We start from the raw sequence: 25339 nt of genomic DNA on the forward strand, positions 1-25339 counted from the left end.
GGCCTGGCCTCGCTGAGCGAGGCCTAGCGGAGACACCCAATCCCCTCCCTCGAGTGACAGCCTCCGACTTAAGCGGCCCCGCCCTCCGGACCACAACTCCCGACGTCCTCCGCGCCGTCGTCGTCGTCAGCCTCGGCCCGTCTTCCCGGCGTGCTCTGCGGCAGCCCGTCCCCCGCGGCCCCTCGGTTTCCTTCCCGGCATGCCCCGCGCGCTGCCTCAGCCTGACTAGAATCGGAGACGCCGACGCCGCCGCTGCGAGGAGGAGGAGGAGAAGAAGGAGGAGCAGCCGCCGCCGCAGGAGCAGCAGCAGCAGCAGGCGGGGCCGCGGGCGCCGTCGTCGTCTTTCCGCCGCGCCTGAGGGAGAATCCCGCCCTCTACTCTTCCGCCCTCCGGGGGTCCCCTCCGTGTGTGTGTGTGTGTGCGCGCGCGTGTGCTCGGCCGCCCCGCCCTCTACCCGCGCCGCTTCCCCCCCCCCCCCCAACCCCGGCCGGCCATGCCGTCTCGGGCAAGGTAATGAGCCGCAGAGCCCCGGGGTCTCGGCTGAGCGGCGCTTCGTCCTCCGGAGGCGGCGGCACCAGCGGCACCAGGCAACACTATCACCCGCGGAGCTGGAATGACTGGCAACCCAGGTGGGCCCAAGACGCCCCCGTCGCTCACAGGCGCGGCCTAGCCTGGCGGAGGGGCCTGTGTGTGTGTGTGAGAGAGAGACGAGTGTGTTTGTGTGTGTGCGAGAGAGAAAGAGAGAGTGAGATGTGTGTATTTGTGAGTGAGTGTGAGAGGCGTGTGTGATTGAGTGAGGTGTGTGTGTGTATGAGGTGAGTGTGAGTGAGAGAATGGTGTGAATAAGGGAAAGGGGTGTGAGTGTGTGAAGGTGTGAGAGTGAGGTGTGTGAGTGTGAGACTGAAGTGTGTATGTCAGTGAGGTGTGTGAGTGAGAGAGGGAGGCAGGGAGGGAGGGGGAGGGAAATAAGTAGGCCTCAGCCCCCCCCCCCCGCCTACCTAGCTAGGCCCGGGGTCCCTCTTTGGCCCCCTCTTTGGCCTCAGTTTCTGCGGCCTTCCCCCGCCACCTTCCGGGGGTGGGGTTTGGCCTCCAAGACCCCGACCAGGCAGGGTATAAAACCCCAGGCTGCCTCTTTTAATGGGGTCTCCATGAGGGGGGTGGGTTGAGCGCTTTTCTTCCTCCCACGCCCACCACCCCCCCCATTTTTATTTTCTGGGTGGGTTTCCCCTTGTTTGTGGAAAGGGTGGGGGGTCTTGTGGAAAGGAGGAGTCATTGTTGAGGAGCTTCGTTGGCCCAGGATGTGGTGTGGGGCTAAGCCAGGGCTCTAGGTTTAAACCTGGTTACTGGGGTGCAAGTTTTGGGAGGTGGGGCATGTACACAAAATGGGGTGGGGGAAAAGGTTGGTTACAAGCAGAAGGTTTTTTAGGGTTTTACAGTTTGGTGTCTTTATTGGCTTTATTTTTGGAGTATGGGGGTCAGTTTGGTTGTGAAGAGTCCCCTGAAGCTCATTGCAAGTTTAATTCTTCCTCTTTTTTTGGAAAAAATGTTTACAGTCCCAAAATTGCTTTCTCCTTCTTCTCCTCCTTCTTCTCCTCCTCCTCCTCTTCCTCCTCCCCTTCTCCCCCCCCCTCCTTCAAAAGGCATGTGGACTTTTTGGGGTGTTTTTCTTGGAAAAGGTTTCACTTCTTCTCATCCAAGAAGCTTCTTCTGTACTGGATGGAATTAAAAGAAGTCTCTTGGATGAGAAGAAGCAAAACGTTTTCAAAGAAAGGAAAAATAAAGCCCAAAAGAGTCCAGTTGCCTTTTTGGGGGAAAATTCCGACTTGGGGTGATTGAGAATCTCCATAGATTAGGGTTGTGATTCCTTCCTCTGGTGGCAGCTTTTCCTCCAAGGCATAGATTTGAAAAGGGTTAGAGTTTCCCCTCTGGTGGTTTTGTTGGGTGTGATGGTGGGGAGAATGAGGGAGAAGTGGTCCATCCCATGAGTTGCACACTTCAACCCCTGGGGAAGCTGGACAGATAGTTGTTGTTTTGTATTAGGAGCCTTAGAAGTTACTTTCATTTTGTGATTATGCACCTGGGCAGGTATATTTCGAAAGTGTCTGCGTAAAGTTGGCAGAGTGGTGCTGACCAGGCCTGTGTCAGTGAGTGATTTCATACGGGTTTTTCTTTCACTCTTCCTCTTCTGTACTTTTAATTAGGCCTTTCCGCAGATGGGTTGGTTCTGCAAAGTTTTCTTTCCTTGTGTGGGTATATTGTACGCAGAATGAATTAATGCACTCTTTTGTGGTTCCTGTTTCCTGTTATCTACTGTGCTGTGCTTCTTTTGGGATGGGTGAGAGAAATAGACCAGGAAAAAGCATAAGGCATTTAAAAAAACAAACAAACAAACAAGGGAGAGGGGAAAGTATATGAGATTTAAATGGTTGAGAAAGATCTGTGTTTTCCCATCTTGATTCCAATTCTAAGAAACTTCCAAGTGTAATGTTTGATGAAATGCAGCTTCTTTCATATTTGTTTCTACAAGGTAGTAAAATGGACACTGTTTGGCTGTGATAAACTAGCGCTATCTCTCTCTGGCAATATTTCTAAATATGACATATTTAGGTAACACTGAAAATATCAGTGGCATTTCAGTTTTATTTTGCAGGATCTTTAATATGAATTGGGATTTTTTTAAAAAATTAATTGGGTGGATTGATCCACAGGAATAATTTCACACGACTTTCATATTGCAACTTTGTTGCCTAGTTGATAACTTGGTAATAGCTTTATGGGGAGGAGAAAGTGTGGTGGTGTTTTGTTAGATGTTAAGGTTCCTTTGTGTCTTTTTTTGGAGATTCATATCTCTCTTTTTTTTAAATACACTACTGCAAACTTGTGATAACGTAGAAGTGTATGCCCATCTGGAACAATTTGTTATATTTATTATTTGAGATGGACATAGACAATTCAAGACAATAAAAAACAAAAAAACCAATTTTGCTTTGAGAGAAAATACATATAACCGTACAAACAGCTTTCATATTATTTTAAGATCTCTTGCTATGCTTGTAGGCACAGCCTTGAGCTTTTTTTTTAAAAAAACTGTTATGTAAGAGCAGGTCCTTTTGTGATATCATGATCTACTTTTGAAAATTCCTTGATGTAGCCTGGTGACTTGCTTGTCAAGGCCCACCTCTCCTTGGGTGCATGGAAATGGATGCTTGGGTGGGTTCTGGGAGGGAGGGGAAATCCGAAGTCTTATCTTCTAAAGGTTTGTGTCTTTAAAGTAAGATATATTTAGTGGTCTGTTCCTCTGAACAGGGGTTCAGGCCATGGTTGGTTCAAAACCCCCATGTAAGCTTGGTCCGATGTGCTAAGATTTGCATTTCAGAAGTGGGCAAGGACCCCAAATGAGCTTGCTCTTGTGGGGTTTTCAGAGGGGGAAATGGGTGACTTAGGTGGTTATGAATGTTTTGGTTGGCCACATGGTGGTCTGTGGGCTACCTCTTTTCTGCAGTTGGGTTGGAGAATTATTTGAGGACTAGGCAAACAAAGTCAGGTATTGGTAAACTTTTTATTTTGAGTGGTTGGGTTTTTTTTTCTGGTTGGTTTCACTCACTACAGAGCCATAATATGATGTACCCGACATTTGGTTTAATGTGTTAATAGTGAACACAGCCATTGCAGATTCTAAAGCATTGTTATGGCTTAGAATGACATGTGAATCTAACCACTGGCCAACATAATCTCGGCGTTTCCTTCTGTATGGACAATTGAAGGTATAATAGTGGAGCCTTGACAAATTCTTTGGAGTTTTCTTATACACTCCGGAACTTGTTTCTGAAGTATTGTATACTTATTTATTTTATTTATTCAGTTATTAAATTGTTTGCCACCCATCTTGCTTCGAAGTGACTCTGGGTGGCTTAACAACATTAAAAGCAATAAAACCATAAAAATTAAATGTATTTCTAAAAAAAAACCAGTAAAAATAGAATTACAATCCAAAGTGTACATTGATTTTTCAAACACATAAAGCGAGATTTATTCCAGATATAGAGCTTCGCCATTAGAAAGCACTGGAACATCTATGTGGATATTCAGCCTGCATCACAAGCTAACCGATCTTCCTTATTTAGTGACCACAAACAAGGCTGGCAACTCAGTTAAGTGAATAAGTTGCTAAGTGAAACCATGACTGTGCTATATTATCTGACTTCTCAACCTTGGCAAAATGTGCGAACTTTTAACTGCTGGAATTCCCCAGTCAGCAATTGAGATGCTCATGCCACCTACACATATATCAAAATCAATCATATTTAAATGATAATGTACAATGGTGTCAAAATGATTTAAAATTGTGAAACTAAATAGAAATTGCCGTTGAAAACTGGCACATTAAAAGTTAAATCATAATTAAAGCAGGTTGTTAGCTGGAGATCGATAACATATATTTTTGTTGAAGAAAGGAAAGAATGAAAAACGTGTCTGACTTGTGCCTATAAACCAAGAGACTGTGGTAGACGGTATCAATACAACTGTTATTGTAATGCAGTTACGAAAAAATGCAATTTAAATTTACCAAGTTTGAAGTAATCATTGATTCAGCACGAACTCTTATTCAGAAAAATATATATACAGTGGTGAGAAACACAGCTCCAATTTTAATATAAGTACGGGATTTTCTTGTGACATATATCTTTTTATGCTTTTTAGAATTCTGGCCCCAGCCTTCTATTTCCAGCATTGCTAGACAGGCTTCAGATTGGAATCTGTAGGAATATACATTAGAACTTTCTCTTTTGCACTCCATGCTATTAAAGGAAGGCTTCAGGGAACAGAATTTATTACTTGGTGCCCTTTCACTTCTCCTGTGGACTCATGCCTACATGGTGACTTGGTTGAGAACATGATTTTGAAAGGGATTTGTTTTTAAAGCTTAAAATGGTAAATTACATTTTGTCTTTGGCAAAAGTTTTGGTTTTCTCGTCGTATTTTCCAGGGGGAAACTTTTAAAAATATACATTAACGCTCCAAAGCGAAGGAAGTTCGGGTTGTGACTTTCTTTAGAATTGTTATAGGATGCTAATAGGACTGAAATGAAGGAATGGAGATTTCCTTGATTCCGGCTGATTACATGGATGTGTCCGTGTGTTTTTCTCGGGAGCATTGGCTGCTGGGAATTCTGCCTCAGCAATGCAGAAAGTCCTCGACTTACAGCCATTTGTTTAATGACCATTCGAAATAACAGTGGCACTGAAAAATGTGACTTATGACCATTTTTCACACAAGCATTGCAGCATCCCCATGGTCACACGATCAAAATTCAGACGCTTGGCAACTGGTTCGTATTTACGACGGTTGCAATGTCCTGGGGTCACGCGATCCCCTTTTGCAACCTTCTGACAAGCGAAGTCAGTGGGAAAGCCAGATTCACTTAACGGCCATGTTACTAACTTAACAACTGCACTTAAGAATGCTGGCAAGAAATGTCGTAAAATGGGGCAATGCCCACTTAACAACTGTCTTGCTTAGCAACCAAAGTGTTGGGCTCAATTGTGGTTGTAAGTCAAGGACTACCTGTATCTAGAGTTGGAGTTGGAGTCCAAAAGTCGTAAAGTTGCCAAGGTTGGAGACCCCTGCTCTAGAGAACCATAGCGCCCCCCCCCCCCATTTCAGGTGGTTAGACTGATTTGTTTCTTTCCCTTGCTGTCTGAAACTAAACTTTGCATCTTTTGCCTCCATGACGTCCTACTGTTTCTGTTGAAATTATTTTTAAACTGACAGGATAGATATGGTAAATGGAGCTGTAGGTGAGTAACACAGCTGTTCCACCAGGTGGACACTGTCAGGTGTTGAAAAAATAAAACACATGGGAAATGAGGGTATTTAGATTTGAGATTTCGAGAAATACTCCAGCTTGTAGCTATGTTAGTGAATTATTATTTTTTTCCATCGTGCAGTTTAAATTGGCTCATTATTTGGCTTTCATTTCTCTTCCTAGACAACTTCATAAAGCTTGTAGAACTTTTGTAGAACCTCAGCTGATTTGCTGAGTTGGGGAAATAAAACATTGTTTTTAATTTGATTCAGTCTGTGATTTAGGATGGCTGCTTAGTAAAAGCATGCAAGAGAGTTCCTTCTGAAACAGTTCAAGTATGAAATGCCTCATTCCAAGCATCTCCCCACCCCTCAGTACACCCCCCCCCCCCAAAACTGCATTTTCACTGTCAAGATGAGGCATTTGAAAATGAAATAAATGCATTTTATGTACCATAGAATAGAAGTCTTTATTGGCCAAGTGTAATTGGACACACAAGGAATTTGTCTCTGGTGCATATGCTCTCAGGGTACATAAAAAGACAAGATAGGTTCATCAAGAATCATAAGGTACAACACTTAAAAGATGGTCAGAGGGTACAAATAAGCAATCAGGAAACAATATCAATATCAGTGAGGTTTTGCCTGCTACGTAATCACACAAGTTTGGGCCGTTAGTAGATGGCTTTACAGCTTCTTAGTATTCATTTTCCATTGTCTGCCTGCAACAGCACATGGCTTTTGCAATTTTATATGTAGGGAAACGCATGTACAGCGCCATACATTATTTAGTTCCCTTTTAACAAGGGCTGCATTCTTGTATCATACTAAGCCATAATATGTCTTGGCATAGCATGTTGTATGAACCTAGGCCTTTGATCTATAATATTTTAGCTTAGTGGTGTGTGTAGATTATAAGGTGACAGGTCCTGCAATTGCATTGTTTTATATGAAAAAAGAGGCTTTAGACTATTTTAATTAAATGCTCTACATTTATGGAGATTAAACAAGTCCTCAGAATAAATAAAAACATGTCAGTTGCATGGTGACTCAGTTTGCATGATATCAAAATATGCTAGAGCCCTACATTATATTATTAAGCCATTGTTTGTTTTAACCTTTTTTTCAATAAGCGACTGTTACTGATCTGTACATCTGAAACCAAACCAAACGTCTATTGACATAATGTGTAATCGTGTCCTATGCATAGTATTCAGAAATTCTCATTCAGTTTCAGGATTATTAGCAAGGTGTGGCTGCAACTGGGAACGTTAGGTGCCTACTATTTCTATATATTGAGACCAAATGAGGCGTTTGAAACTTTTAGTATTTCCACACCTCTTGAAAGCGATGGCTGTATTGGCTTTTGTTTCTCCACAAGATATTTCCTGTTGCTGACCCTGCCCTCTGAAGCAGCGTTTCTCCCCCTCCCCATGTGCATAATTGTGCCAACTCTACTAGGGTTTTGGGAAGCCCTTAAGATCTTGGCTTTGTTCCCAACCCTCAGGCTTGTGTGTCTGTGCTGTGTGTTTTAATTTTTATGGTTGATTTTAGTTCAGACTGCCATGTTTTATTTCATTTTTAAAACTGTTTTAATTGTACATTTGGATTTTGTAAGCTGCCCAATCTCCTAGAGGGGATGGTCATAATAAATTTAATAAAAATATATAAAAGTAAAGCCCTTTATTATGAGTCTTGGCACAATCAGCCAGATGTTTACACTGGATTTGGCTTCTCTCCCCTCCCCATCACATCCTTCCCAATGATCTGGGTTAATCATCATCATTATAATCATCATCACCATCATTGCTTCATTAAGGCAGCTTTACGTGTTAGCTATTTTTGATTCCGAAAGCCATTTGGTTTACTAAAGCGTGTAAAACACATGCTCACCTCATATTCATGTTGGGTTTTTTTTTTAATCGAGATATGGGATACTCATGCATTCTAATATGTGACCTACATTTTATGGGTTTTAATACCTAAAAATTAATAGATCTCTCTGTTATCTCAACCCACTCCTTGAGCAACTGTTTATTTATGCATGACATAGTTTGATGTTGTGATGGGTTAACTTGGAATGGCATGGGGGAAAAAATGTATTGTGCATTTCTCAGAAACCAGTATGCAAAAAATGTTTGGGTATGAACTTTTTATAATAGAGTGAAAGAAAGAAACTTAACAGTGGTTCCTTATTTATTCGTTATGTTACTCATAATAAGAAAATGTTTGTGCACGATTTTAAAATGGAATTCTGTAATGCTTCTGTATCCGTGTTATCCAGTCCCAGGGGATCATGGGCATACGAACTGCAGAGCCCTTGCTGAAAGCTGTCAGAATATCCAGTGATGTTTGCTAGTTTGTCTGTAGAGTTGTGTACATTTGTGGTGACGTCAGTGTAGATACAAGCTAGAATGTAAACAGCTCTGCTTCTTTCTTGGAAAATGACCCAGTGTGGCGGTTTAATAACGTTCCTGCCTCGTATCTTTGCACAATGATTTTGTTCACACCATGGGCACAGTGAACGAAAAGAGGGTGTGTTTTAACCCTCAATGTAATAATATAGCATCTTTTCCCCCCCTCTGCATAGTGCTTGTCACAATGGGATGTTTTGAACCTGCTCCTTGTTGAATTGTTCTCTGCAGTGGGTGTGATAAAAGATTGCGGAGGAAAGAGTGTTGAGTATAAATGCTGGGAACACTGAATCCATATTTGAGAAGGTGCTCCGATGAACTTTCTTAAGAAGGAGACATCTTCTAGTTTCAGTCTGCTGATGGTACATTTGCTTCTTAATGCATAGAAGAGCTCTAGATTTTCTTGGTGGCCAAAATTAAAAATAACGTCTTCTTCTTGGCTCAGACGTCGTTTCTTGGCTTGTGCAGTTGGCAATAGGTTTTGCCCATCTTAGGACATTGTGAAGAACTGAGATCAATTAGTTTGTTATCTCGAAGGAAAGTCCCTGAGTTCTACTTGTTAACTTGTTAATTTTATTTGTCATTTTATAATTCAGCCCTTTTGGTTTAGATATGTTTAGCCGCCCACAGTCGCCTTGTGGTGAGATGAGCAACGAATGAATGAACGAACGAATGAATGACATTAGATATTCTAAACGTAAGCCAACTCTAGGGGCCAAGGTTTGAAAGCACCTCACAGATTTCTTCTTCTTCTTGCAGAAGTGACAATCAATCAGCTGACCAAGAGAATTTAAAATACTCTTCATCCAGAGACCGGAGTAGTTCTTCCTCCTATGGATTACAACCTTCAAATTCAACGGTGGTGTCTCGACATAGACATGATGATATCAGAGTCTCCACTGACCTCCAGAATGAAGAAAAAGGTATAAAGATGATCTTGTTTGATATGAAACAGTTACGGCTGTAAAAGGAATGAGTTAGTCTAGGTACTTTGTGGCTGTCAGTTTTTATTGGAATTACTATGTTGCTATATTTTGTTATAGATGGGGGTGGTGGTGGTAATTGAATGATCACATCTATGCCAATTAGCAAAATGATTTTTACAGGTAGAAACCTTTTTTTAAATAGCAAGGTATAAAGAATATTGAAATGCTGACCACTTACAGTCCTGGCTTGTCTCCTGGAGGAGGAGGCTATAAAGTATTTTTAATTTGAGGGCAGGAGAAATGATTGGCCAGATAGGATGACAGCTCCTTGCAACATCAGGACCTAACGTTAATGTTCAATGGGCGGCTTTTATCTCTTCCACCCCCACCCCCACCCCCAAGAAAAAAAAGAAAAATTGTCAGCTTCTGCTGTAGGGTATGGTGTAATTTTCAAGCGATTCTAATGCTTTCCTTTAAAAAAAACTGGTTTTAATCCAGGTGGCTACAGTGTCAATGGAGGATCTGGGGAAAATGCTTATGGTCGGAAGTCGTTGGGGCAAGAGCTGAGAGTTAACAATGTGACCAATTCTGATTTTACCAGTGTTCAGCATGGGAATCGTGCTTTAGTCACAAAAGACATGAGGAAAACACAGGGTAAGAACTGAGTGTGCCAGTCGAAAGTGGGCTGTTGCTTTGAGTTGGTTTTATTATTATAGCAACCATAGGAAATGTCTCCTAAAATTAGAGCCATGTTCCAGGGCTTGAAAATATGAAATTCTAATACTGGGTATAATTACACTAAGGTTTATTTTAAATCAAGTGAACTGTTGTCCTGTGAACATTGTAATAAAAGGGTTTCTTTTTAAATTGGGGGTGGCCATTTTTTACGGGCTTTGGTCCCTTTCTGAGCAAAAGTCCTGCAGCAAAGTTGGTTGAAGCTATTTACCATTACCGTGTTTCCCCGAAAGTAAGACAGGGTCTTATGTTCTTTTGACCCCTGAAATGAACATTTGGCCTTATTTTCGGGGAGGTCTTATTATTTTTGAGGTGCAGGAGGCGGCGAGTGTGGTCACCTCATGGCTGCTGCTGTGTTGCAGTATTTTCGGGGAGGGCTTATTTTAGCCTGTGCACTCAAAAGCCCAATTGGGCTTATTATCCGGGTAGGTCTTATTTTCAGGGAAACAGGAGAGTTGTTGACAAAGTTAAACTAAATGTAGCCGATCTATTTTCATGGGGATGGATTGTTTATTTTATTATGGGGATTTTGGGAGAGAAGGACATGCCTGTGTGCCATTATCTCAATTTCTAGAGCGATCATTGTCTTACTCTGATGAGTCTCGACTGTCAAATCTTCTTCGGAGGATTACTCGGGAAGATGACAGAGATCGAAGACTGACTACTGTAAAGCAACTGAAAGAGTTTATTCAGCAACCAGAGAACAAACTGGTTAAGTATTGTTATATATGGCTTTGTTTTTTGTTTGTTTGTTTTCTTGACTAAAGGCTCCTTTGCTTTTAAGCTTGACTCCTGGTGCTTTTATGCAAAGGATCATCCAGGTTTCTACATAGTGAGGCTAAAATTGCTTACCTTTCGCCTTTTTCCAAGGAAGGTCCTTCTTGAGTAGCCTTTGTGTATTACAAGTAGCTCTTGATTTGAGACCATAATTTCCATTGCTAAGCACAGTGAGCTGTGCTTGATTTTATGCCCGTTTTGGCCACAGTTGTTAAGCAAATCACTGCAATTAAGTGACTCACATGATCATTAAGTTAATCTGGCTTTCCCCAAAAAGAGTCCCGCTCCCGACAAAACCTCTTTTATTAAGTGAACATGAACTCCTCTCATTCACATTCAGTAAGGCCTGGCAAACAGTCATTCAAATGAGTAATTATGACTACAGATCTTATCAATCTTGGAAAGCTGCCATGTCAATATTTTCCAAATGAGGTGCTGTGCAAGGAAAGCCTAGACACAGAGTCTCTGATATTCACGGACAGATCTTCACACTCTTGAAACGAATCTAACAATGAACACAAAAGCCCACTCCCCTTTTGCTCCTCTTTTATGTCCTATGGGAGGGGCCAATCACCTTTCACCTGTGTCTTTAATCCCAAGTCTACCTTGAGTTGTTCTTTTCTTCTGGCAGCTCTGTGCATGCGCACACTGGGAACAGGCTCTAGCTGTTCCTCTGCCTCACTGCTGTCTGGCTCTGTAGGCACCTGATCACTGCCAGACGGCCTCGGCCCCATCTCTGCCTTCGACGCAGAGCCCTTGCAAGCCTTCCCCAGACTCCAGGACTGGCCCATGTTCCTCCCCAACCTCATCACTGTCCGACATTGATTCCAGTTCTGCTGGTGGGCCACAACACCATTGGCTTGTCAGAGGTCAGCTGGGAAGGTCACAAATGGTGATCGCATGACCCCAGGATACTGCAACCATCCTAAGGGACATTTGCCGAGTGCCCAAATTTTGATTGTGTGGACCATGCGAATTGTGCGAGGGTCATAAGTGCAAGGACCGGTCATATGTCGCTTTTCTCAGTGCTGTCATAACTTTGAATGGTGGCTGAATGGTTGTAAGGACTGCTTATAGTTCCTTTTGTCTATAATTTTTTTTAGTGAGAGACAAGAATTCTATATTTATCCTCCAGCTTACATAAAAAGATGCTGACACGCTAAAGAGATAAGGGCAGTGGAGGGGGAAAAAAAGCTGGACCTATGAACGCTGAAGGCCAAAGCAAGCTCATCTCTCAAAAGCAAGCATTTTATATTCTGTTCAGGCCAGACTGAGCTCCCCTGGTCAGCGGGGAGTTTATGTAGCAGGTGATCGTCAGTTGGACCGGAGCAGGGGTCAGCAATTCACAGCTCTGGAGCCGCGTGTGGCTCTCTCATCCCTCTGCCGCGGCTCCCTGTTGCTCAGAATATGGGTCACAACCACCAATGTGTGACACTCGCCGGCACCAATTTATTGAGCTTTTCGGCCGCCGGTAGGCCAACCATGAATGAATCCAAGAAGTTTAAGAAGAAAACAGAATGTTTAATTTAACTACATGTGCTAGTTTTGTGGCCGCTCAGGAAATAGGCACCGGAAGGAGTTTTGTGGCTCCCGGTGTTTTCTGTGGGAAACGGGTCCAAATGGCTCTTTGAGTGCTTAAGGTTGCTGACCTCTGGACCAGCGGATAGGAAAATAAATGGTAGTAGCAGTTGCTATGAAAGAAGACCACCTGGATGTCTTGTGCAGATTCTCAGCCATCCAGGTCATAGCTGTGTCTTATTTTTTCATTCAAAAGGCAACTGGATTGTTTATTTTTCCACGAGGAAGAAGAAGAAAGCGTTTCGCTCCTCACCCAAGAAGCTTCATTAGTTCTAATAGCAGGGGCTGAATGAATGAAGCTTCTTGGGCGAGAAGCAAAACGTTTTCTTCTTCTGCCTCAACCCCCCAAAAAAAAGTCCAGTTGGCTTTTGGGGGGGAAAAAAGGGCAACCTGAATTGGCTTTGCAGTCAACCTGTTAGTGAAACCTTTCTGTGTTGACTCTTACAGGTACTTGTTAAACAACTGGATAATATCTTGACCGCCATACATGATGTGCTTAATGAAAGGTAAGTTGGAACGCTTTGAAAGGGACTCTCATTTCTGATCGAGTCCATCTGGGAATGGACAGCTCGGGAGATCTCCGCAAGCGTTTTCTGTTTCCCCTTTGGAGCGTGGCATTTCCAACAGATGGCTTGGCAGTCCGGAAAGAAAATAATCCAACCTGGAAGTCACTCAAGCTATTCTGGGGTGGGTGCGGGGGGGAGGGTAATCTGGCCCCGAAACAAGCCAATTTAGGGGGATCATCTGAAAGCTGCCCAGCTGCGTTGTCCCCAAATGACACGATCCACAGGGGGTGGAATGTTCTGGCATTGCCCTAAAAAGATCAACGAATTCTGCGCCTCCTTTTAGCCAGTGATGAGGAAAGAAGCATCAAGGAAAGCTCTTGCCTCTTATCAGCAGAAAAATGGCCTCTGAAACTGCTACTCCTCAGTTTATTTAACATCCTCCTGCTTCGAAAGTATTTGTTGAACTGAGGGGCAAGGATGGGAGCAGAAACGCTTAGGCAGCCCTTGACTTATGGCCACAATCGAGCCCATCCTTTCCGTGGCTAAGCAAGGCAAGTGAAGTGAATCCACACCCCAGTTGTACGACCATTTTTTTTTTTTTTGCCACTAGCCGTCAGTGAATCACTGCCATTGTTATGTGAATCACGTTAAGTGAATCTGGCTTACCCCATGAACTTTGCTGGGAAGGTTGCAAACGATGATCACATGACTCCAGGACACGGCAACTGTCATAAGTACATGCCAGTTGCCAAGTGCCCAAATTTTGATTACATGACCAGGGGGTTGCTGTAGCTGTAAGTGTGAAAACTGGTCGTAAGTCACTATTTTTTTTTGTGCCGTTGTAGCTTTGAGCGATTGCTAAACAAATGGTTGTAAGTCAAGGATTACCTTTATGTATAAATGGGAATTTGCGTGAATGAGATGTTGGGTTGAATGGGTGAATGTGTTGTAGTTTCTGTGTCTACTGTCACAAACCAACCAGCTCTAACGATTAGTTCACTGCCATTTGAATTCCAGGCTGGTTTGTCACTGGATGAAATGCTATATTTCATAACCAACTGTCTCCCCCCCCCCCCTCTTCTTCTTCTTCTTCCTCCTCTTCATAAATGCAGTAGCAAATTGCTTCAAGAATTGAGACAGGAAGGGGCTTGCTGTCTTGGCCTTCTTTGCGCTTCTTTGAGCTACGAAGCTGAGAAGATCTTTAAATGGATTTTTAGCAAATTTAGTTCCTCCACTAAAGATGAAGTTAAACTGCTTTATCTGTGTGCAAGTTACAAGGCGTTGGAGACTGTGGGAGAGAAGAAAGCCTTTTCATCCGTAATGCAAGTAAGAATCAAATCAGTGACTGTTTTGCTTTTCAGATAAAGATCACAAGTCCCAGCTTGTGTCTAAGTAAAAGATCACAAGTCCCAGCTTGTGTCTGTTTGACTAGTGACATGCAAATGAATGAGAAATTATCAGTCAATGGGTATCTATCTATCTATCTATCTATCTATCTATCTATCTATCTATCTATCTATCTATCTATCTATCTATCTATCTATCTATCGTCTATCTATCGTCTGTCTATCGTCTGTCTATCTATCTATCTATCTATCTATCTATCTATCTATCTATCTATCTATCTATCTATCTATCTATCTATCTATCATCTCTTTTAACATCCCCATAATCCCTTGCGGGGTGGAGTTTGGGCAACTGAATGGAGCTAGCAGAGTGTTTACTGGCCGGATGCCCTTCCTGTCACCAATGCTGAGTTTTGTTCAGCAGATATATTTTCATTGTGCCCAGAGAGAAATATCTGCCTCTACCTAGGTTTGAACTTACAGCCTCTTGATTGTGAGGTGAGAGTTCCATCTCTAAGCCACCACACCACTCCAGCTCTCTCTCTCCCTCCTCCCTCTCTCCCCCTCTCCCTCTCTCTCCCTCTCTCTTCCCCTCCCCTCCCTCTCTCTCCCCCTCTTCCCCTCCCCTCCCTCTCTCCCCCCCTCTCTTCCCCTCCCCTCCCTCTCCCCCCCCCTCTCTCCCCCCTCTCCCCCTCTCCTCCCCCTCTCTCCATGGAATAGAGTGGATCAAAACAGGCTCAAAATGAATAAAGATCAGCTCATTCTATCCTTGCTGCTGACAATTTACAGTTTTGTGCTTCTTAGTGGATTGAATGACTTACGTGAATTATACAATAAACGTTGCATTCATCTCCGATTTATTTAATTGCTTTTGGGATAGTTGCAGCCCTGCTTGTTTTACATGGATTTCCAGAACTATGTTTTTTTTCTTCCTTTCTCAAAGCTCGTCATGACTAGCCTGCAGTCTATCCTAGAGAATGTGGATACCCCCGAATTGCTGTGTAAATGTGTCAAGTGCATCCTTCTTGTGTCTCGTTGTTATCCTCACATTTTCAGCACCAATTTTAGGGTAAGAGCCTTGTCCTCTCTTTATGTCTTACGTGCCCATTATGTGTTCCAGGTGGATTAACTTTTGTGTATTGCTTTCCAAGGACACAGTTGACATATTAGTTGGGTGGCATATTGATCACACTCAAAAACCTTCTCTGACCCAGCAAGTCTCAGGTAAGCCTGAAAAATAAAGTAACTTCATGAGATGCCCTGTAACGTGCTCTGATTTCCTTGTTGGGAGATCGAGAGTTATTTCTCATATCTGCTTTACATCAGTTAGTGCATGCAAAGGAAATGCTGTTGCTTGCAAGGTTTCAGTTAAATATTTCAGTTTATTGAAAATAAAATCTGGCTATACTAAATTTCATTTTGATCAGTATCCTACCTGCTTTTCTTCCTCCATCCCACTCATCTTCCTCCCTCCCTCCCTCCCTCCTTGCCTCCTTCCTTCCTTTCCTCGTTCTCTCTTCCATCCCTCCCTCCCATCCCTCCTTCTCTCCTCCCTCCCTCCCTCCCTCCCTCCCTCCCTTCCTTCCTTCCTTCCTTCCTTCCTTCCTTCCTTCCTCTCTCTCCTCTTGAATAGCTGTAATAGGTGTTTTTGATTTCTAAAGCTGTTGCCTACCAAAACTATAATTTAGTTTGGTTATACCATTATAAGAGACTGTTAACTAAAATGTGATTAGTATTTATTTATGTTTTCTGCACAGTCGTTCACACACGATGCATGGTTTATGAGCGCTGCTAGTTTTGCTTGCTTAATTTTGATGCCACTTTATTATTATTATTATTATTATTATTTTTTTTTTTAGAGGAACCAGATGTAGCTTTAACCATACCATGTTTTTCATTGCTCCGGCCCTTTCTAACAGGATGGTTGCAGAGTTTGGAACCATTTTGGGTCGCTGACCTGGCCTTTTCTACCACACTCCTGGGTCAGTTTCTAGAGGATATGGAAGCTTATGCTGAGGTAATGAGGCCGTCAGTCTTGAATTGGAATAAATACTTGGGGGGGGGGGGGGGGGGAAGTGAGACACTTTCTAGGGAGTAACTCAAATTCTTACCTGTGTCTGAAAGTGTTGTGAATACGGTGAATACTGTAGCTAATTCCCTGAAGGATATTCTTTCACTTTTAAGAAAGGGCTCTCCTCTTTTATACCTCTTTACGTCATGTCCCAAGGATGCTTTCCCAAAAGGCAATTTGGACTTTCTTGGATTTTTTCCCCCTCCCCTTGAAAACATTTTGCTTCTCATCCAAAAAGTTTATTCAGTTCTGAGATTCTTGGATGAGAAGCAAAACGTCTCCCCTGTGTGTGTGTGTATGTGTGTGTTCTTTTGGAAAAGCACCTTTGGCACAACCTGGATGATTGAAAATCTCTGCAGACCTTTATGTCCACGAATTCTCTGCTCTTATGGTTGCTTTGTTCCTTAAACGTATCCCACAAGATTAGTTTAAATGAGTTTTGATTTGCTTCTTTTTTCTTCTCTCTTTCCTTCCTTTTTTTTTTTTTTTGTAGGTAGGTGACATGACTAGAAGTTAGGTAGGATAGAAAGAAAATGTTTTTTTTTTTAACAAAGGATGACACGATTAAAAGAATAAGAGATAGAAATAAGAGAAAAGGGGAATGTTAGTGTATACACTTTTATATAATATAATAAGAGCAATAATAAGAGAAAACATGGAATCATCAAATAATGACAGATTGCAACTTTATATAAATATGTATTACCATTAGAAATATATAGGTTGGTTGAAAGTAATAACTATGTCTTAGTTTTATTTATATTGGAATGTATGACACCCAGGTGCCACAATGTTCACGCATTGATATGTTTGTAAAAAAATAAAAAACTTAAAGAAAAAAAAAGAGTAGTTTAAACGAGTGTTTCTCAACCATGGCAACTTGATCTTGCTGGCTGGGAATTCTGGGAGTTGAAGTCCACATACCTTAAAGTGGACAAAACTGAGAAACCCTTCTTTAAACACTCCCTTGCTTAAACTCCCGTAGAACTTAAATGGATCACTAAAGCCTGTACGGGTTTTACTGACATGAAAAGAATCGTGCGTAAGCAGAGAGGTGTGTACGTTAAAAGCGCACAGCCCGCCATTCTGAGCATGACCTCAACGAGGACCGTCTCTATGTATTTCTTCACATAGGACCTCGGCCACATCGCTTCCGGGGAGTCCGTTGATGAGGATATTCCTCCTCCTTCTGTTTCGCTGCCCAAACTGGCAGCTCTGCTTCGCGTCTTCAGCACAGTGGTGAGGAGTATTGGAGAACGGTTCAGTCCCATCCGAGGGCCGCCGATTACTGAAGGATACGTAACCGATGTAAGTCTCTTTCAGGTGGTTGAGCAGTTTCGTTGCCCAATCACACCAAGCTACCAGTATATTTCGCACTACGAGACTCTCCGGACAATAAGATGCACCTAGTTTTGGGGGAGGAAAACAAGGGGGACATAATCTGCCTCTGCCTCCCTCCCAGCATCCATCTGCTATTCTTCTGGCTTATTTGGCGTGGCCCGTTCACCGTGGCTCATTTGCTGCCACCGATTCGCCACTGCCCCTTTGCCACCACCATCACCCGTTCACCGTGGTCCATTCAGCGCAGCCTGTTTGGCGCAGCCCGTTCGCCACGCCCCATTTGCCACTGCCTGGTTGTCATTCGCAGCAGCCCATTGGTCTTCACCGCCGGCAGTTGTAGAACAGCTGATCGGCGCCACACCAACCCACATCCCCCCCACTAATATTCAGAGTATAAGACGCACAGACAGGTCCACCCACTTTTTGGGGGAGGAAAAGTGTGTTTTATACTATGAAAAATACGGTAAGCTAAACATTTAATAATTGTGACTTCTGTTTTCCTGTGTAAAACTGGAAAAATGTGTTGCTTTCGTTCATGACTGTCCAAAGTTGCAACAGACTTACCTTGGGGCTACTTCTGTTGCGTCTATGGTGACTTACACATTGGTGCATATTAACAAAAAATTGAATGTGCTCGATCAAAATATCTTCAGCATGAGTTCAAAGGGATGACATAGTGTCCTTATCATTGTAACTGGATTCTCTCCCCCCCCCCCCTCTTCTTCAGGTCTTGTACAGAGTAATGAGGTGTGTGACAGCTGCCAACCAGGTCTTTTTTTCTGAGACGGTATTGACTGCTGCCAATGAGTGTGTCGGTGTCCTGCTTGGCAGCCTGGATCCCAGCATGAATATCCATTGCGATATGATCATCACTTATGGATTAGATCAACTTGAAAATTGTCAGATTTGTGGTACTGATTATATCATCTCGGTGTTGAACTTATTGATGCTGGTACATACAATCCTCATAATATCTGCATTTAATGATAACTGTTTCGTTCATTTAAAAAAATGTAAGACCACGAGTGGTTTAAAAAAAGTAAATTGGAAACCCAAAGATATTCCTTTGGCTTTGTTTGAGTTTTAAGGAATACATGTTATGGCCTTAAACAAATTAGTGTTTGCTAGCTATTAAAAACTGGGATTGTTCTCCTTAGGATAAACAATTCCTTTAGCATATACTGTTAATACTCTACAAATTATGTTCTCTACATAATAAAGAAAAAAACAATATATTTTCCTACTGGACATCATAACACTAATAAGACCACTTGGGAGTATGAATTAAATATGCTTTGCTATAGTTTGATGCCAGTGATTGCTGTTGAATTATGTTTCACGGGTCCTTCATAACTATTTGTAGGGCTTATCAAACATTATTTTTGAAAGAATTGGTAAGCCAAGTAGAAATCTTCTCCTTTTATTAATAAGTAGTAGAAAATAAAGGAGCAAATAAGAGGGCTGTCCTGGATTTTCCATCCAGGAAAAGTGAGATTTGATAGATAAAAGCTACTAACTTGCATAGTTTTAATTCCAGCATTTTGTGGCTCTCATCCCATATTTAAGAGGTTCCTAAGGGGGGAGGGTGTATAAGTGCCCTAACACACCTATCATCCTTGTCACATTTTTAGTTTTACATTTAGTTCATTCAAATTTGTAACTTTTGTTTGATGAGTAAATAAACACACTGGTTTAATAGGAAACAACATTTTAAAGAATTCACGGTCCATGTTTTAAGTCAAAGGGGAAAGTTTACTCAAGTAATACTAATGCCCCCTTTTGTTTTGCCTAGATCGTTGAACAAATAAATACAAAACTTCCATCATCATTTATAGAGAAATTGTTTATACCAGAATCTAAGCTTCTTACGCTCCGCTACCATAAAGAAAAAGAGGTAAGCAGCAAATTAAATTTCACGCCACATGAAACGAACCTTTAGAATATTTTGTTTTAAGAATAATCTTTAGCTTAAGAGAACACCTCTTATCATTTTATTCGTGCATCAGCAAATCAGTCGCAGCTGAGACATTGCATCTAGCAATAGAGAAGGAAACTTAACTGTGACTTGAAGTATGACTTGAATCAACCTGAGTTATAGGAAACATTGAATGGGCAGAGAACCTTCCTGGCATCATGTATTTTTCTGTTTTCAAGGTTGTCGCTGCCGCACACGCTGTATATCAGGCAGTGCTAAGCTTAAAGAACATTCCCGTTTTGGAAACAGCCTACAAGTTGATTCTGGGCGAAATGGCGTGCGCCTTGAACAGTCTCCTTTGCAGCCTGCAGCTTCCCCAAGCTTGCTCGGAAATTCTCCATGATGCTTTCAAGAACCACATTTTTGATGTGGCCAATGCCAAGTTTGTTGTCATATTTGATCTCAGTGCGCTGACTACAATCGGAAATGCCAAAAATTCATTGATTGGGGTGAGTTCTTTCTACCGCTGGGGTGTGAATGGTTTTTGTGTTTCCAAACTGACGTGGCTGTGGAAAACTTAAAGCAGCACTTGCACCCATCGCACAAAGTAAATGCATCTCTGTGGGACCTTGGAGGTCTTCTAGTCCAACCCTCTGCTCAAGCAGGAGATCCTGTACTATTTCAGACAAGTGTCAGTCCAGTCTCTTCTTAAAAACCCTCAGTGATAAACCACACACAACTTCTGGAGGCAAGCTGTTCTACTTGTTAATTGTTCTCACGTTAGGAAGTTCCTCCTTAATTCCAGGTTGCTTCTCTCCTTGATTAGTTTCCATCCATTGTTTCTTGCCCTGCCCTCTGGTGCTTTGGAAAATAAGTTGACCCCCTCCTCTTTGTGGCAGCCCCTCAAATACTGGAACACTGCTATCATGTCCCCCCTAGTCCCTTTTTCTCTGTAGACTGGCCAAACCCAAATCCTGCAACCGTTCTTCATGTGTTTTAATCTCCAGGCTTTTAGTTCTAAAGTTCTTTAGAAGTAGTTTAGAAAAAAAGTCCACTTGTTTATCTTAAGCTCTGCAATAGTTAGTAGTGGAATAAAAAATGCATAGCTCTAAAGTAAATTACATGTGCACAAAAAAGGATAAAATAGCTTTATTTATTTTTAGAAGCCCTTCAGTGAGTAGGTTTTGTTCTCCCTGTATGTCTCTTTCCCTTTGCGTTGGAAATGTAGAAGAAAAAAAATCTCCAGTGCAGAGAAGCTCTCAGTGTACATGCAAAGCAACAGAACAAGGATAATTATCATTATCATAACATCAGTAAGTGGGGGAGTAAAGAAGATAGTAAGAAGGATAAATAATACTACAGCCACATTACCTGGGTAAAATACACATAGACATTAGACAGTACTGTGAGACTTAGGTGTTCAGCAGAGTGATGGCTCGAGGGAAAAAAACTATCTCTTGTGTCTAGTTGTTTTGGCTTTTTTTTAAAAAAATGTGTAAAGTATCCAGGTTCATCTCTGACCCCTCTTTTATATCACAATTTGTAAGATATTTTTCACAATTTCCTCTAGCCTTGTATTTATTAACGGAGAGGGTTCTAGAGAATCTTACTCTATATTTTGTCATTTCAACCCTAATTCTGGTAGGAACATAGAGTGATACCTTGGTACTCAATTGCTTTGAAACTCATCGATTTTGGTACTCAATGCATTTTGTCCCGGTACTCATCATTTGTTTGGTATTCAATGCACAGGCTATAATTTGTCACCGGCTGCCTTGTGACTTACTACATTATTCCTTGTGGGGAAAATGTGTTTGGTACTCATAGTTTTTGGTGCTCATCCCGCCTCCTGGAACCAATTCACGACGAGTACTGAGGTACCACTGTAATTTCGATTTATGCTTTACACTCTAGTACGGCTTGTTTTTCAGATGTGGGCTCTGTCTCCGACGGTCTTCGCGTTGCTGAGCAAGAATTTGATGGTTGTCCACAGTGACATTGCTGTCCATTTTCCAGCTGTCCAGTATGCAGTGCTGTACACCCTGTATTCACACTGCACCAGGTACGAAACGGTTCATTCTTTCAATAGGAAACTATGGTACTTACATCAGTTTATAAACAGTTTCAATTTTGTTCTCCTAGCAGGAGATCCCTGCTGGACTCTTAAAACAGTCCTTGCTGCATTCTCCAAGATCTCCCTTGTTTGATAAAAGAGAGGCTGTACTGTAAGATTCCTGGTGCAAAATATAAGGATTATTTAATAAAAGGATAACCAAGGCTTTGCACATGCTGGATGGAAGAACTCATGCATTTTCTAAGAATTAAAAAGGGGAAGCTTAGAACTTGCATTTTTTTTCCCCTCTGTGAAGGAAATGAGATGCCCTGTTGTCAAGAATTAGCCTTTCAAGAGAGGAGAAACAATATTGATGAGGGGGAAGGATTGATACATAGAGAGTAGGGAAGAAATAGACTAGACCAGGGCTCCCCCAACTTGGCAACTTTAAGACTTGTGGACTTCATCTTCCAGATTCTGGGAGTTGAAGTCCACAAGTCTTAAAAGTTGCCAAATTTGAAGACCTCTAGACCTCTGGACTAGACTCATTGTAAGGGGAAAACATGGCTTAAATAAAAAAACAAGGATGTGTGCAGGTGACTCAAGCCAACAACCCCCCCCCCCTTTATTTACATGAGTATAAGAAAAGCTGGAGAGGAGGAAAGTAAAGCAAAATCAAAGGGGCAAGATTCTTTCTTGGGGAGTTGATTTCTTGGTCTGGTCTGCATAGTGGGACTATCAGTGCTGCGTTCCTAGAAGGTAGCGAATGAAAATGGTCCAATAATAATCTGTGGAAAAGTTGAGGTTTGAATTTCAACAATTTTAACATTGCTGAACACTGTCAGGCTATATATACTACAGCACATATCGCCCCCTCCCCCCCAAATATACAGTATATACAGCCTGGTTGTATGACTAAAATAGCAATAGCATTTAGATGTATATACCGCTTCATTGTGCTTTACAGCGCTCTCTAAGCGGTTTACAGAGTCAGCCTCTTGCCCCCAACAATTTGGGTCCTCATTTTACCCACCTTGGAAGGATGGAAGGCTGAGCCAAACCTTCAACCTGGTGAGATTCGAACTGCCAAACTGCTGGCAGCCGGTGATCAGCAGAAGTAGCCTGAAGTACTGCACTCTTAACCACTGCACCACCGCGGCTCATAAAATCTTAACTCTCTCTCCCTTTTCCAGGCATGACCACTTCATATCTAGCAGTCTCAGCTCCTCATCTCCTTCTTTGTTTGACGGGGCTGTCATAAGCACTGTGACCACAGCTACAAAGAAACATTTCTCTATCATTGTAAACCTCCTGGGACTTTTACTTAAAAAGGATAATCTGACCCATGATACCAGGTAACTAGTAGCTTCATCCGGTCAGAATATTGTTTTCTCTAGAAAAATGACCAATAATAATGAAATATCAGTGGACGTGGAAAGAGGTCAGGGAAGAAACTTGAAATATTTAAGGGATGTTTTCCTTAGTATTCTCAGGAAGAGGAATTAGATTCCTGGATATTTGTAATATGTGCCTATTTTTCATTTAAATCTTGGGTATCAAATTTTAACTCCAGAGCAGTGTTTTTCAAGGTTGGCAACTTTAAGGTTATGTGGACTTCAACCCCCAGGATTCCATAGCTAACATGCTTAAAAGTTGTCGTTTGAGACTGCCATCTTTGAAAAGCACGGCTACTCTGGAGAAAGGCCTAGATACATAATATAAAAATTGAAGAGAATGTTTGTGTTTTTTTTAGGAAATTGCTCATGACTTGGGCTTTGGAAGTAGCTGTTCTGATGAAGAAATCAGAGACCTATGCGCCCTTGTTCTCTCTCCCCTCCTTCCATAAGTTTTGCAAAGGACTTCTGGCAAACAGTAAGAGTTTGACTTTTCTAATTTAAAAAGGGATAAGCAAAATGTGTACCAATTTTCTTGTGAATCTGCTGTTAGAAAATTTTATATTTCTTTAATTGAGAACATTTTATAGTAACAACATAGCATAAATCACCATTCATTCATTATTTCCACTAGTTAAAGTCTTGCCAAAATATAAATTATATTCTTAATAACCTAATGCATATAAATTTATCTGAGCTGATAAAAATGCATTTTACCCCTCCGCAAACGGAATGCTTTAGTTTTCCATAGGTTGGTTATAGTAAGTAACTTAAATGGAAGATATCTAGGAATTAAGAGGTGTAAAAATTGAGGAAATTGAATACAACTATTGCCATTTGTTGCTCTTAAATACCCCTTTAATATTAACAGTCATTGCTAAAAGATAAATGGATAATAATATTCTGGTGGATAATAAAACTGCCTTAATTCCAAAACGCAGCTCTCTTGGAAGATGTTAACATTTGTCTCCAAGCGTGCAACAGCCTTCATGCTTTGTCATCCTCTCTCCCAGAAGACTTACTCCAGAGGTATTTAGTCTATTAACCTTTTTGCAAATTCATTGTTCTGTTCCGCTGTTGTGTGAGTGCCTGCATTACTGTGTTGTTTTCACTATTTTGTGGCACAGGTGTGTCGATGTTTGCCGCGTTCAACTGGTCCACAGCGTTGCTCGCATAAGGCAAGCTTTTGGGAAGCTCTTAAAGTCTATTCCTTTGGATGTCATACTAAGGTGAGTAAGTGAATTGCCTTGGGTGTAAATTCTTACAGTTGGTGAGTGGAAAAACAAGATCAGGGGACGTATTGTAGTCAGATACTTCCAGCTCTAACCTTAAGATCAGTTGCGTGCTGAATAGGGAGTTCTGGGAGTTGAAGTCCACCCATCTTAAAGTTGGCAAGGTTGAGAAACACTGCCCTAGATCCTTTCCCAATCCATGGTGAGAATTTGATGGATTGGGAGATACATTCTTCAAGATGGGAGGGATCTAATGGGCTGCACACTGGGTTAGAGATCTTTTTCTACCTTTTCTGCATACCAAGTGATAGGTCATATAATATGAGGCCACTGTAAAAGCTATTTTTTGTGTGGAGGAGGGGTTGACATTTATAGGTGACAGCAGGGAGGAAGTATTGGTCTGTATATTTGTGTTGTGGCCCGCCAGTGGCCAGTGGAGCTGGCAGCAGATTCGGACAGTGAGGAGGTTGAGGAGGAAGATGGGCCAGTCCTGGAGTCTGGGGAAGGCTCTGATGAGGGCTCTGTGTTGGAGGCAGAGAGGGGGCCAGGGCCGTATGCCAGTCAGCTGCCTTCGGAGTCAGACACCAGTGAAGCAGACAAACAGCTGGAGCCTGTTCCCAGTGTGCGCATGCGCAGAGTTGCCAGACAAAGGGAACAGCTAAAGAACGGGTTGACTTGGGAGGAAGGTCACAGGTGAATGATGAATGGCCCCTCCCAGAGGAAATACGTTTTGCAGATATCAGCCTGTCAGCTCTCCAAGCCAGATAAGGTCTGTGACTGTAAATCCTCCCTTATCGGGACCAGGAGTTTGCTTGATGCTCTTGGGAAGCCTCAGTCAGAACAATTAGCCTCCCAAGTTCTCACTAAATAATTTGTAACAGTTTTCCTTGTAATTTTTGATAGCAATCACCACCATGCAGAAATCCAAGAAATCTCCCTAGCCATTCGAGGGCACATGAGTAAAGCTCCAAGCAACACATTTCACCCACAAGACTTTTCTGATATCATCAGTTTCATCCTGTATGGAAGTTCTCACCGAACAGGGTAAGAAGCACCTGCGGACTTCAAAGCTACAGAAAAAAAAAGAACATTATTTGGTGGGGTGGAAGAACGGAAAAATGGGTATATTGGCAAGAGATAGTCAGTTACTGAGAAATTATACATAATAGAATGGAATAGAATAGATTAGAATTCTTTATTGGCCAAGTGTGATTGGACACACAAGGAATTTATTTTTGGTGCCTAA

General features: G+C 42.1%; 1 protein-coding gene across 1 annotated transcript in view; it reads left to right on the plus strand.

Moving 5' to 3' along the window:
• The first annotated feature begins 201 nt into the window (after positions 1-201).
• The window catches only part of SMG1 (SMG1 nonsense mediated mRNA decay associated PI3K related kinase), a 74170-nt gene continuing 49032 nt past the window's right edge, over positions 202-25339 (plus strand). The window contains exons 1-19 of the mRNA XM_081965841.1: positions 202-629; positions 8979-9142; positions 9644-9799; positions 10455-10591; positions 12683-12741; positions 13854-14067; positions 15031-15156; positions 15239-15311; positions 16007-16104; positions 17293-17466; positions 18227-18451; positions 19292-19393; positions 19654-19923; positions 21346-21476; positions 22661-22822; positions 23221-23339; positions 23803-23890; positions 23989-24090; positions 24997-25137. Coding sequence (XP_081821967.1) covers positions 514-629; positions 8979-9142; positions 9644-9799; positions 10455-10591; positions 12683-12741; positions 13854-14067; positions 15031-15156; positions 15239-15311; positions 16007-16104; positions 17293-17466; positions 18227-18451; positions 19292-19393; positions 19654-19923; positions 21346-21476; positions 22661-22822; positions 23221-23339; positions 23803-23890; positions 23989-24090; positions 24997-25137 — 2657 coding nt within the window. The 5' untranslated portion in view covers positions 202-513. The remainder of the gene's footprint in view (positions 630-8978; positions 9143-9643; positions 9800-10454; positions 10592-12682; positions 12742-13853; positions 14068-15030; positions 15157-15238; positions 15312-16006; positions 16105-17292; positions 17467-18226; positions 18452-19291; positions 19394-19653; positions 19924-21345; positions 21477-22660; positions 22823-23220; positions 23340-23802; positions 23891-23988; positions 24091-24996; positions 25138-25339) is intronic.

This window comes from Natrix helvetica (genome assembly GCF_964273705.1).
Source record: "Natrix helvetica genome assembly, chromosome: 13".
In the NCBI taxonomy this organism is placed as follows: Eukaryota; Metazoa; Chordata; class Lepidosauria; order Squamata; family Natricidae; genus Natrix; species Natrix helvetica.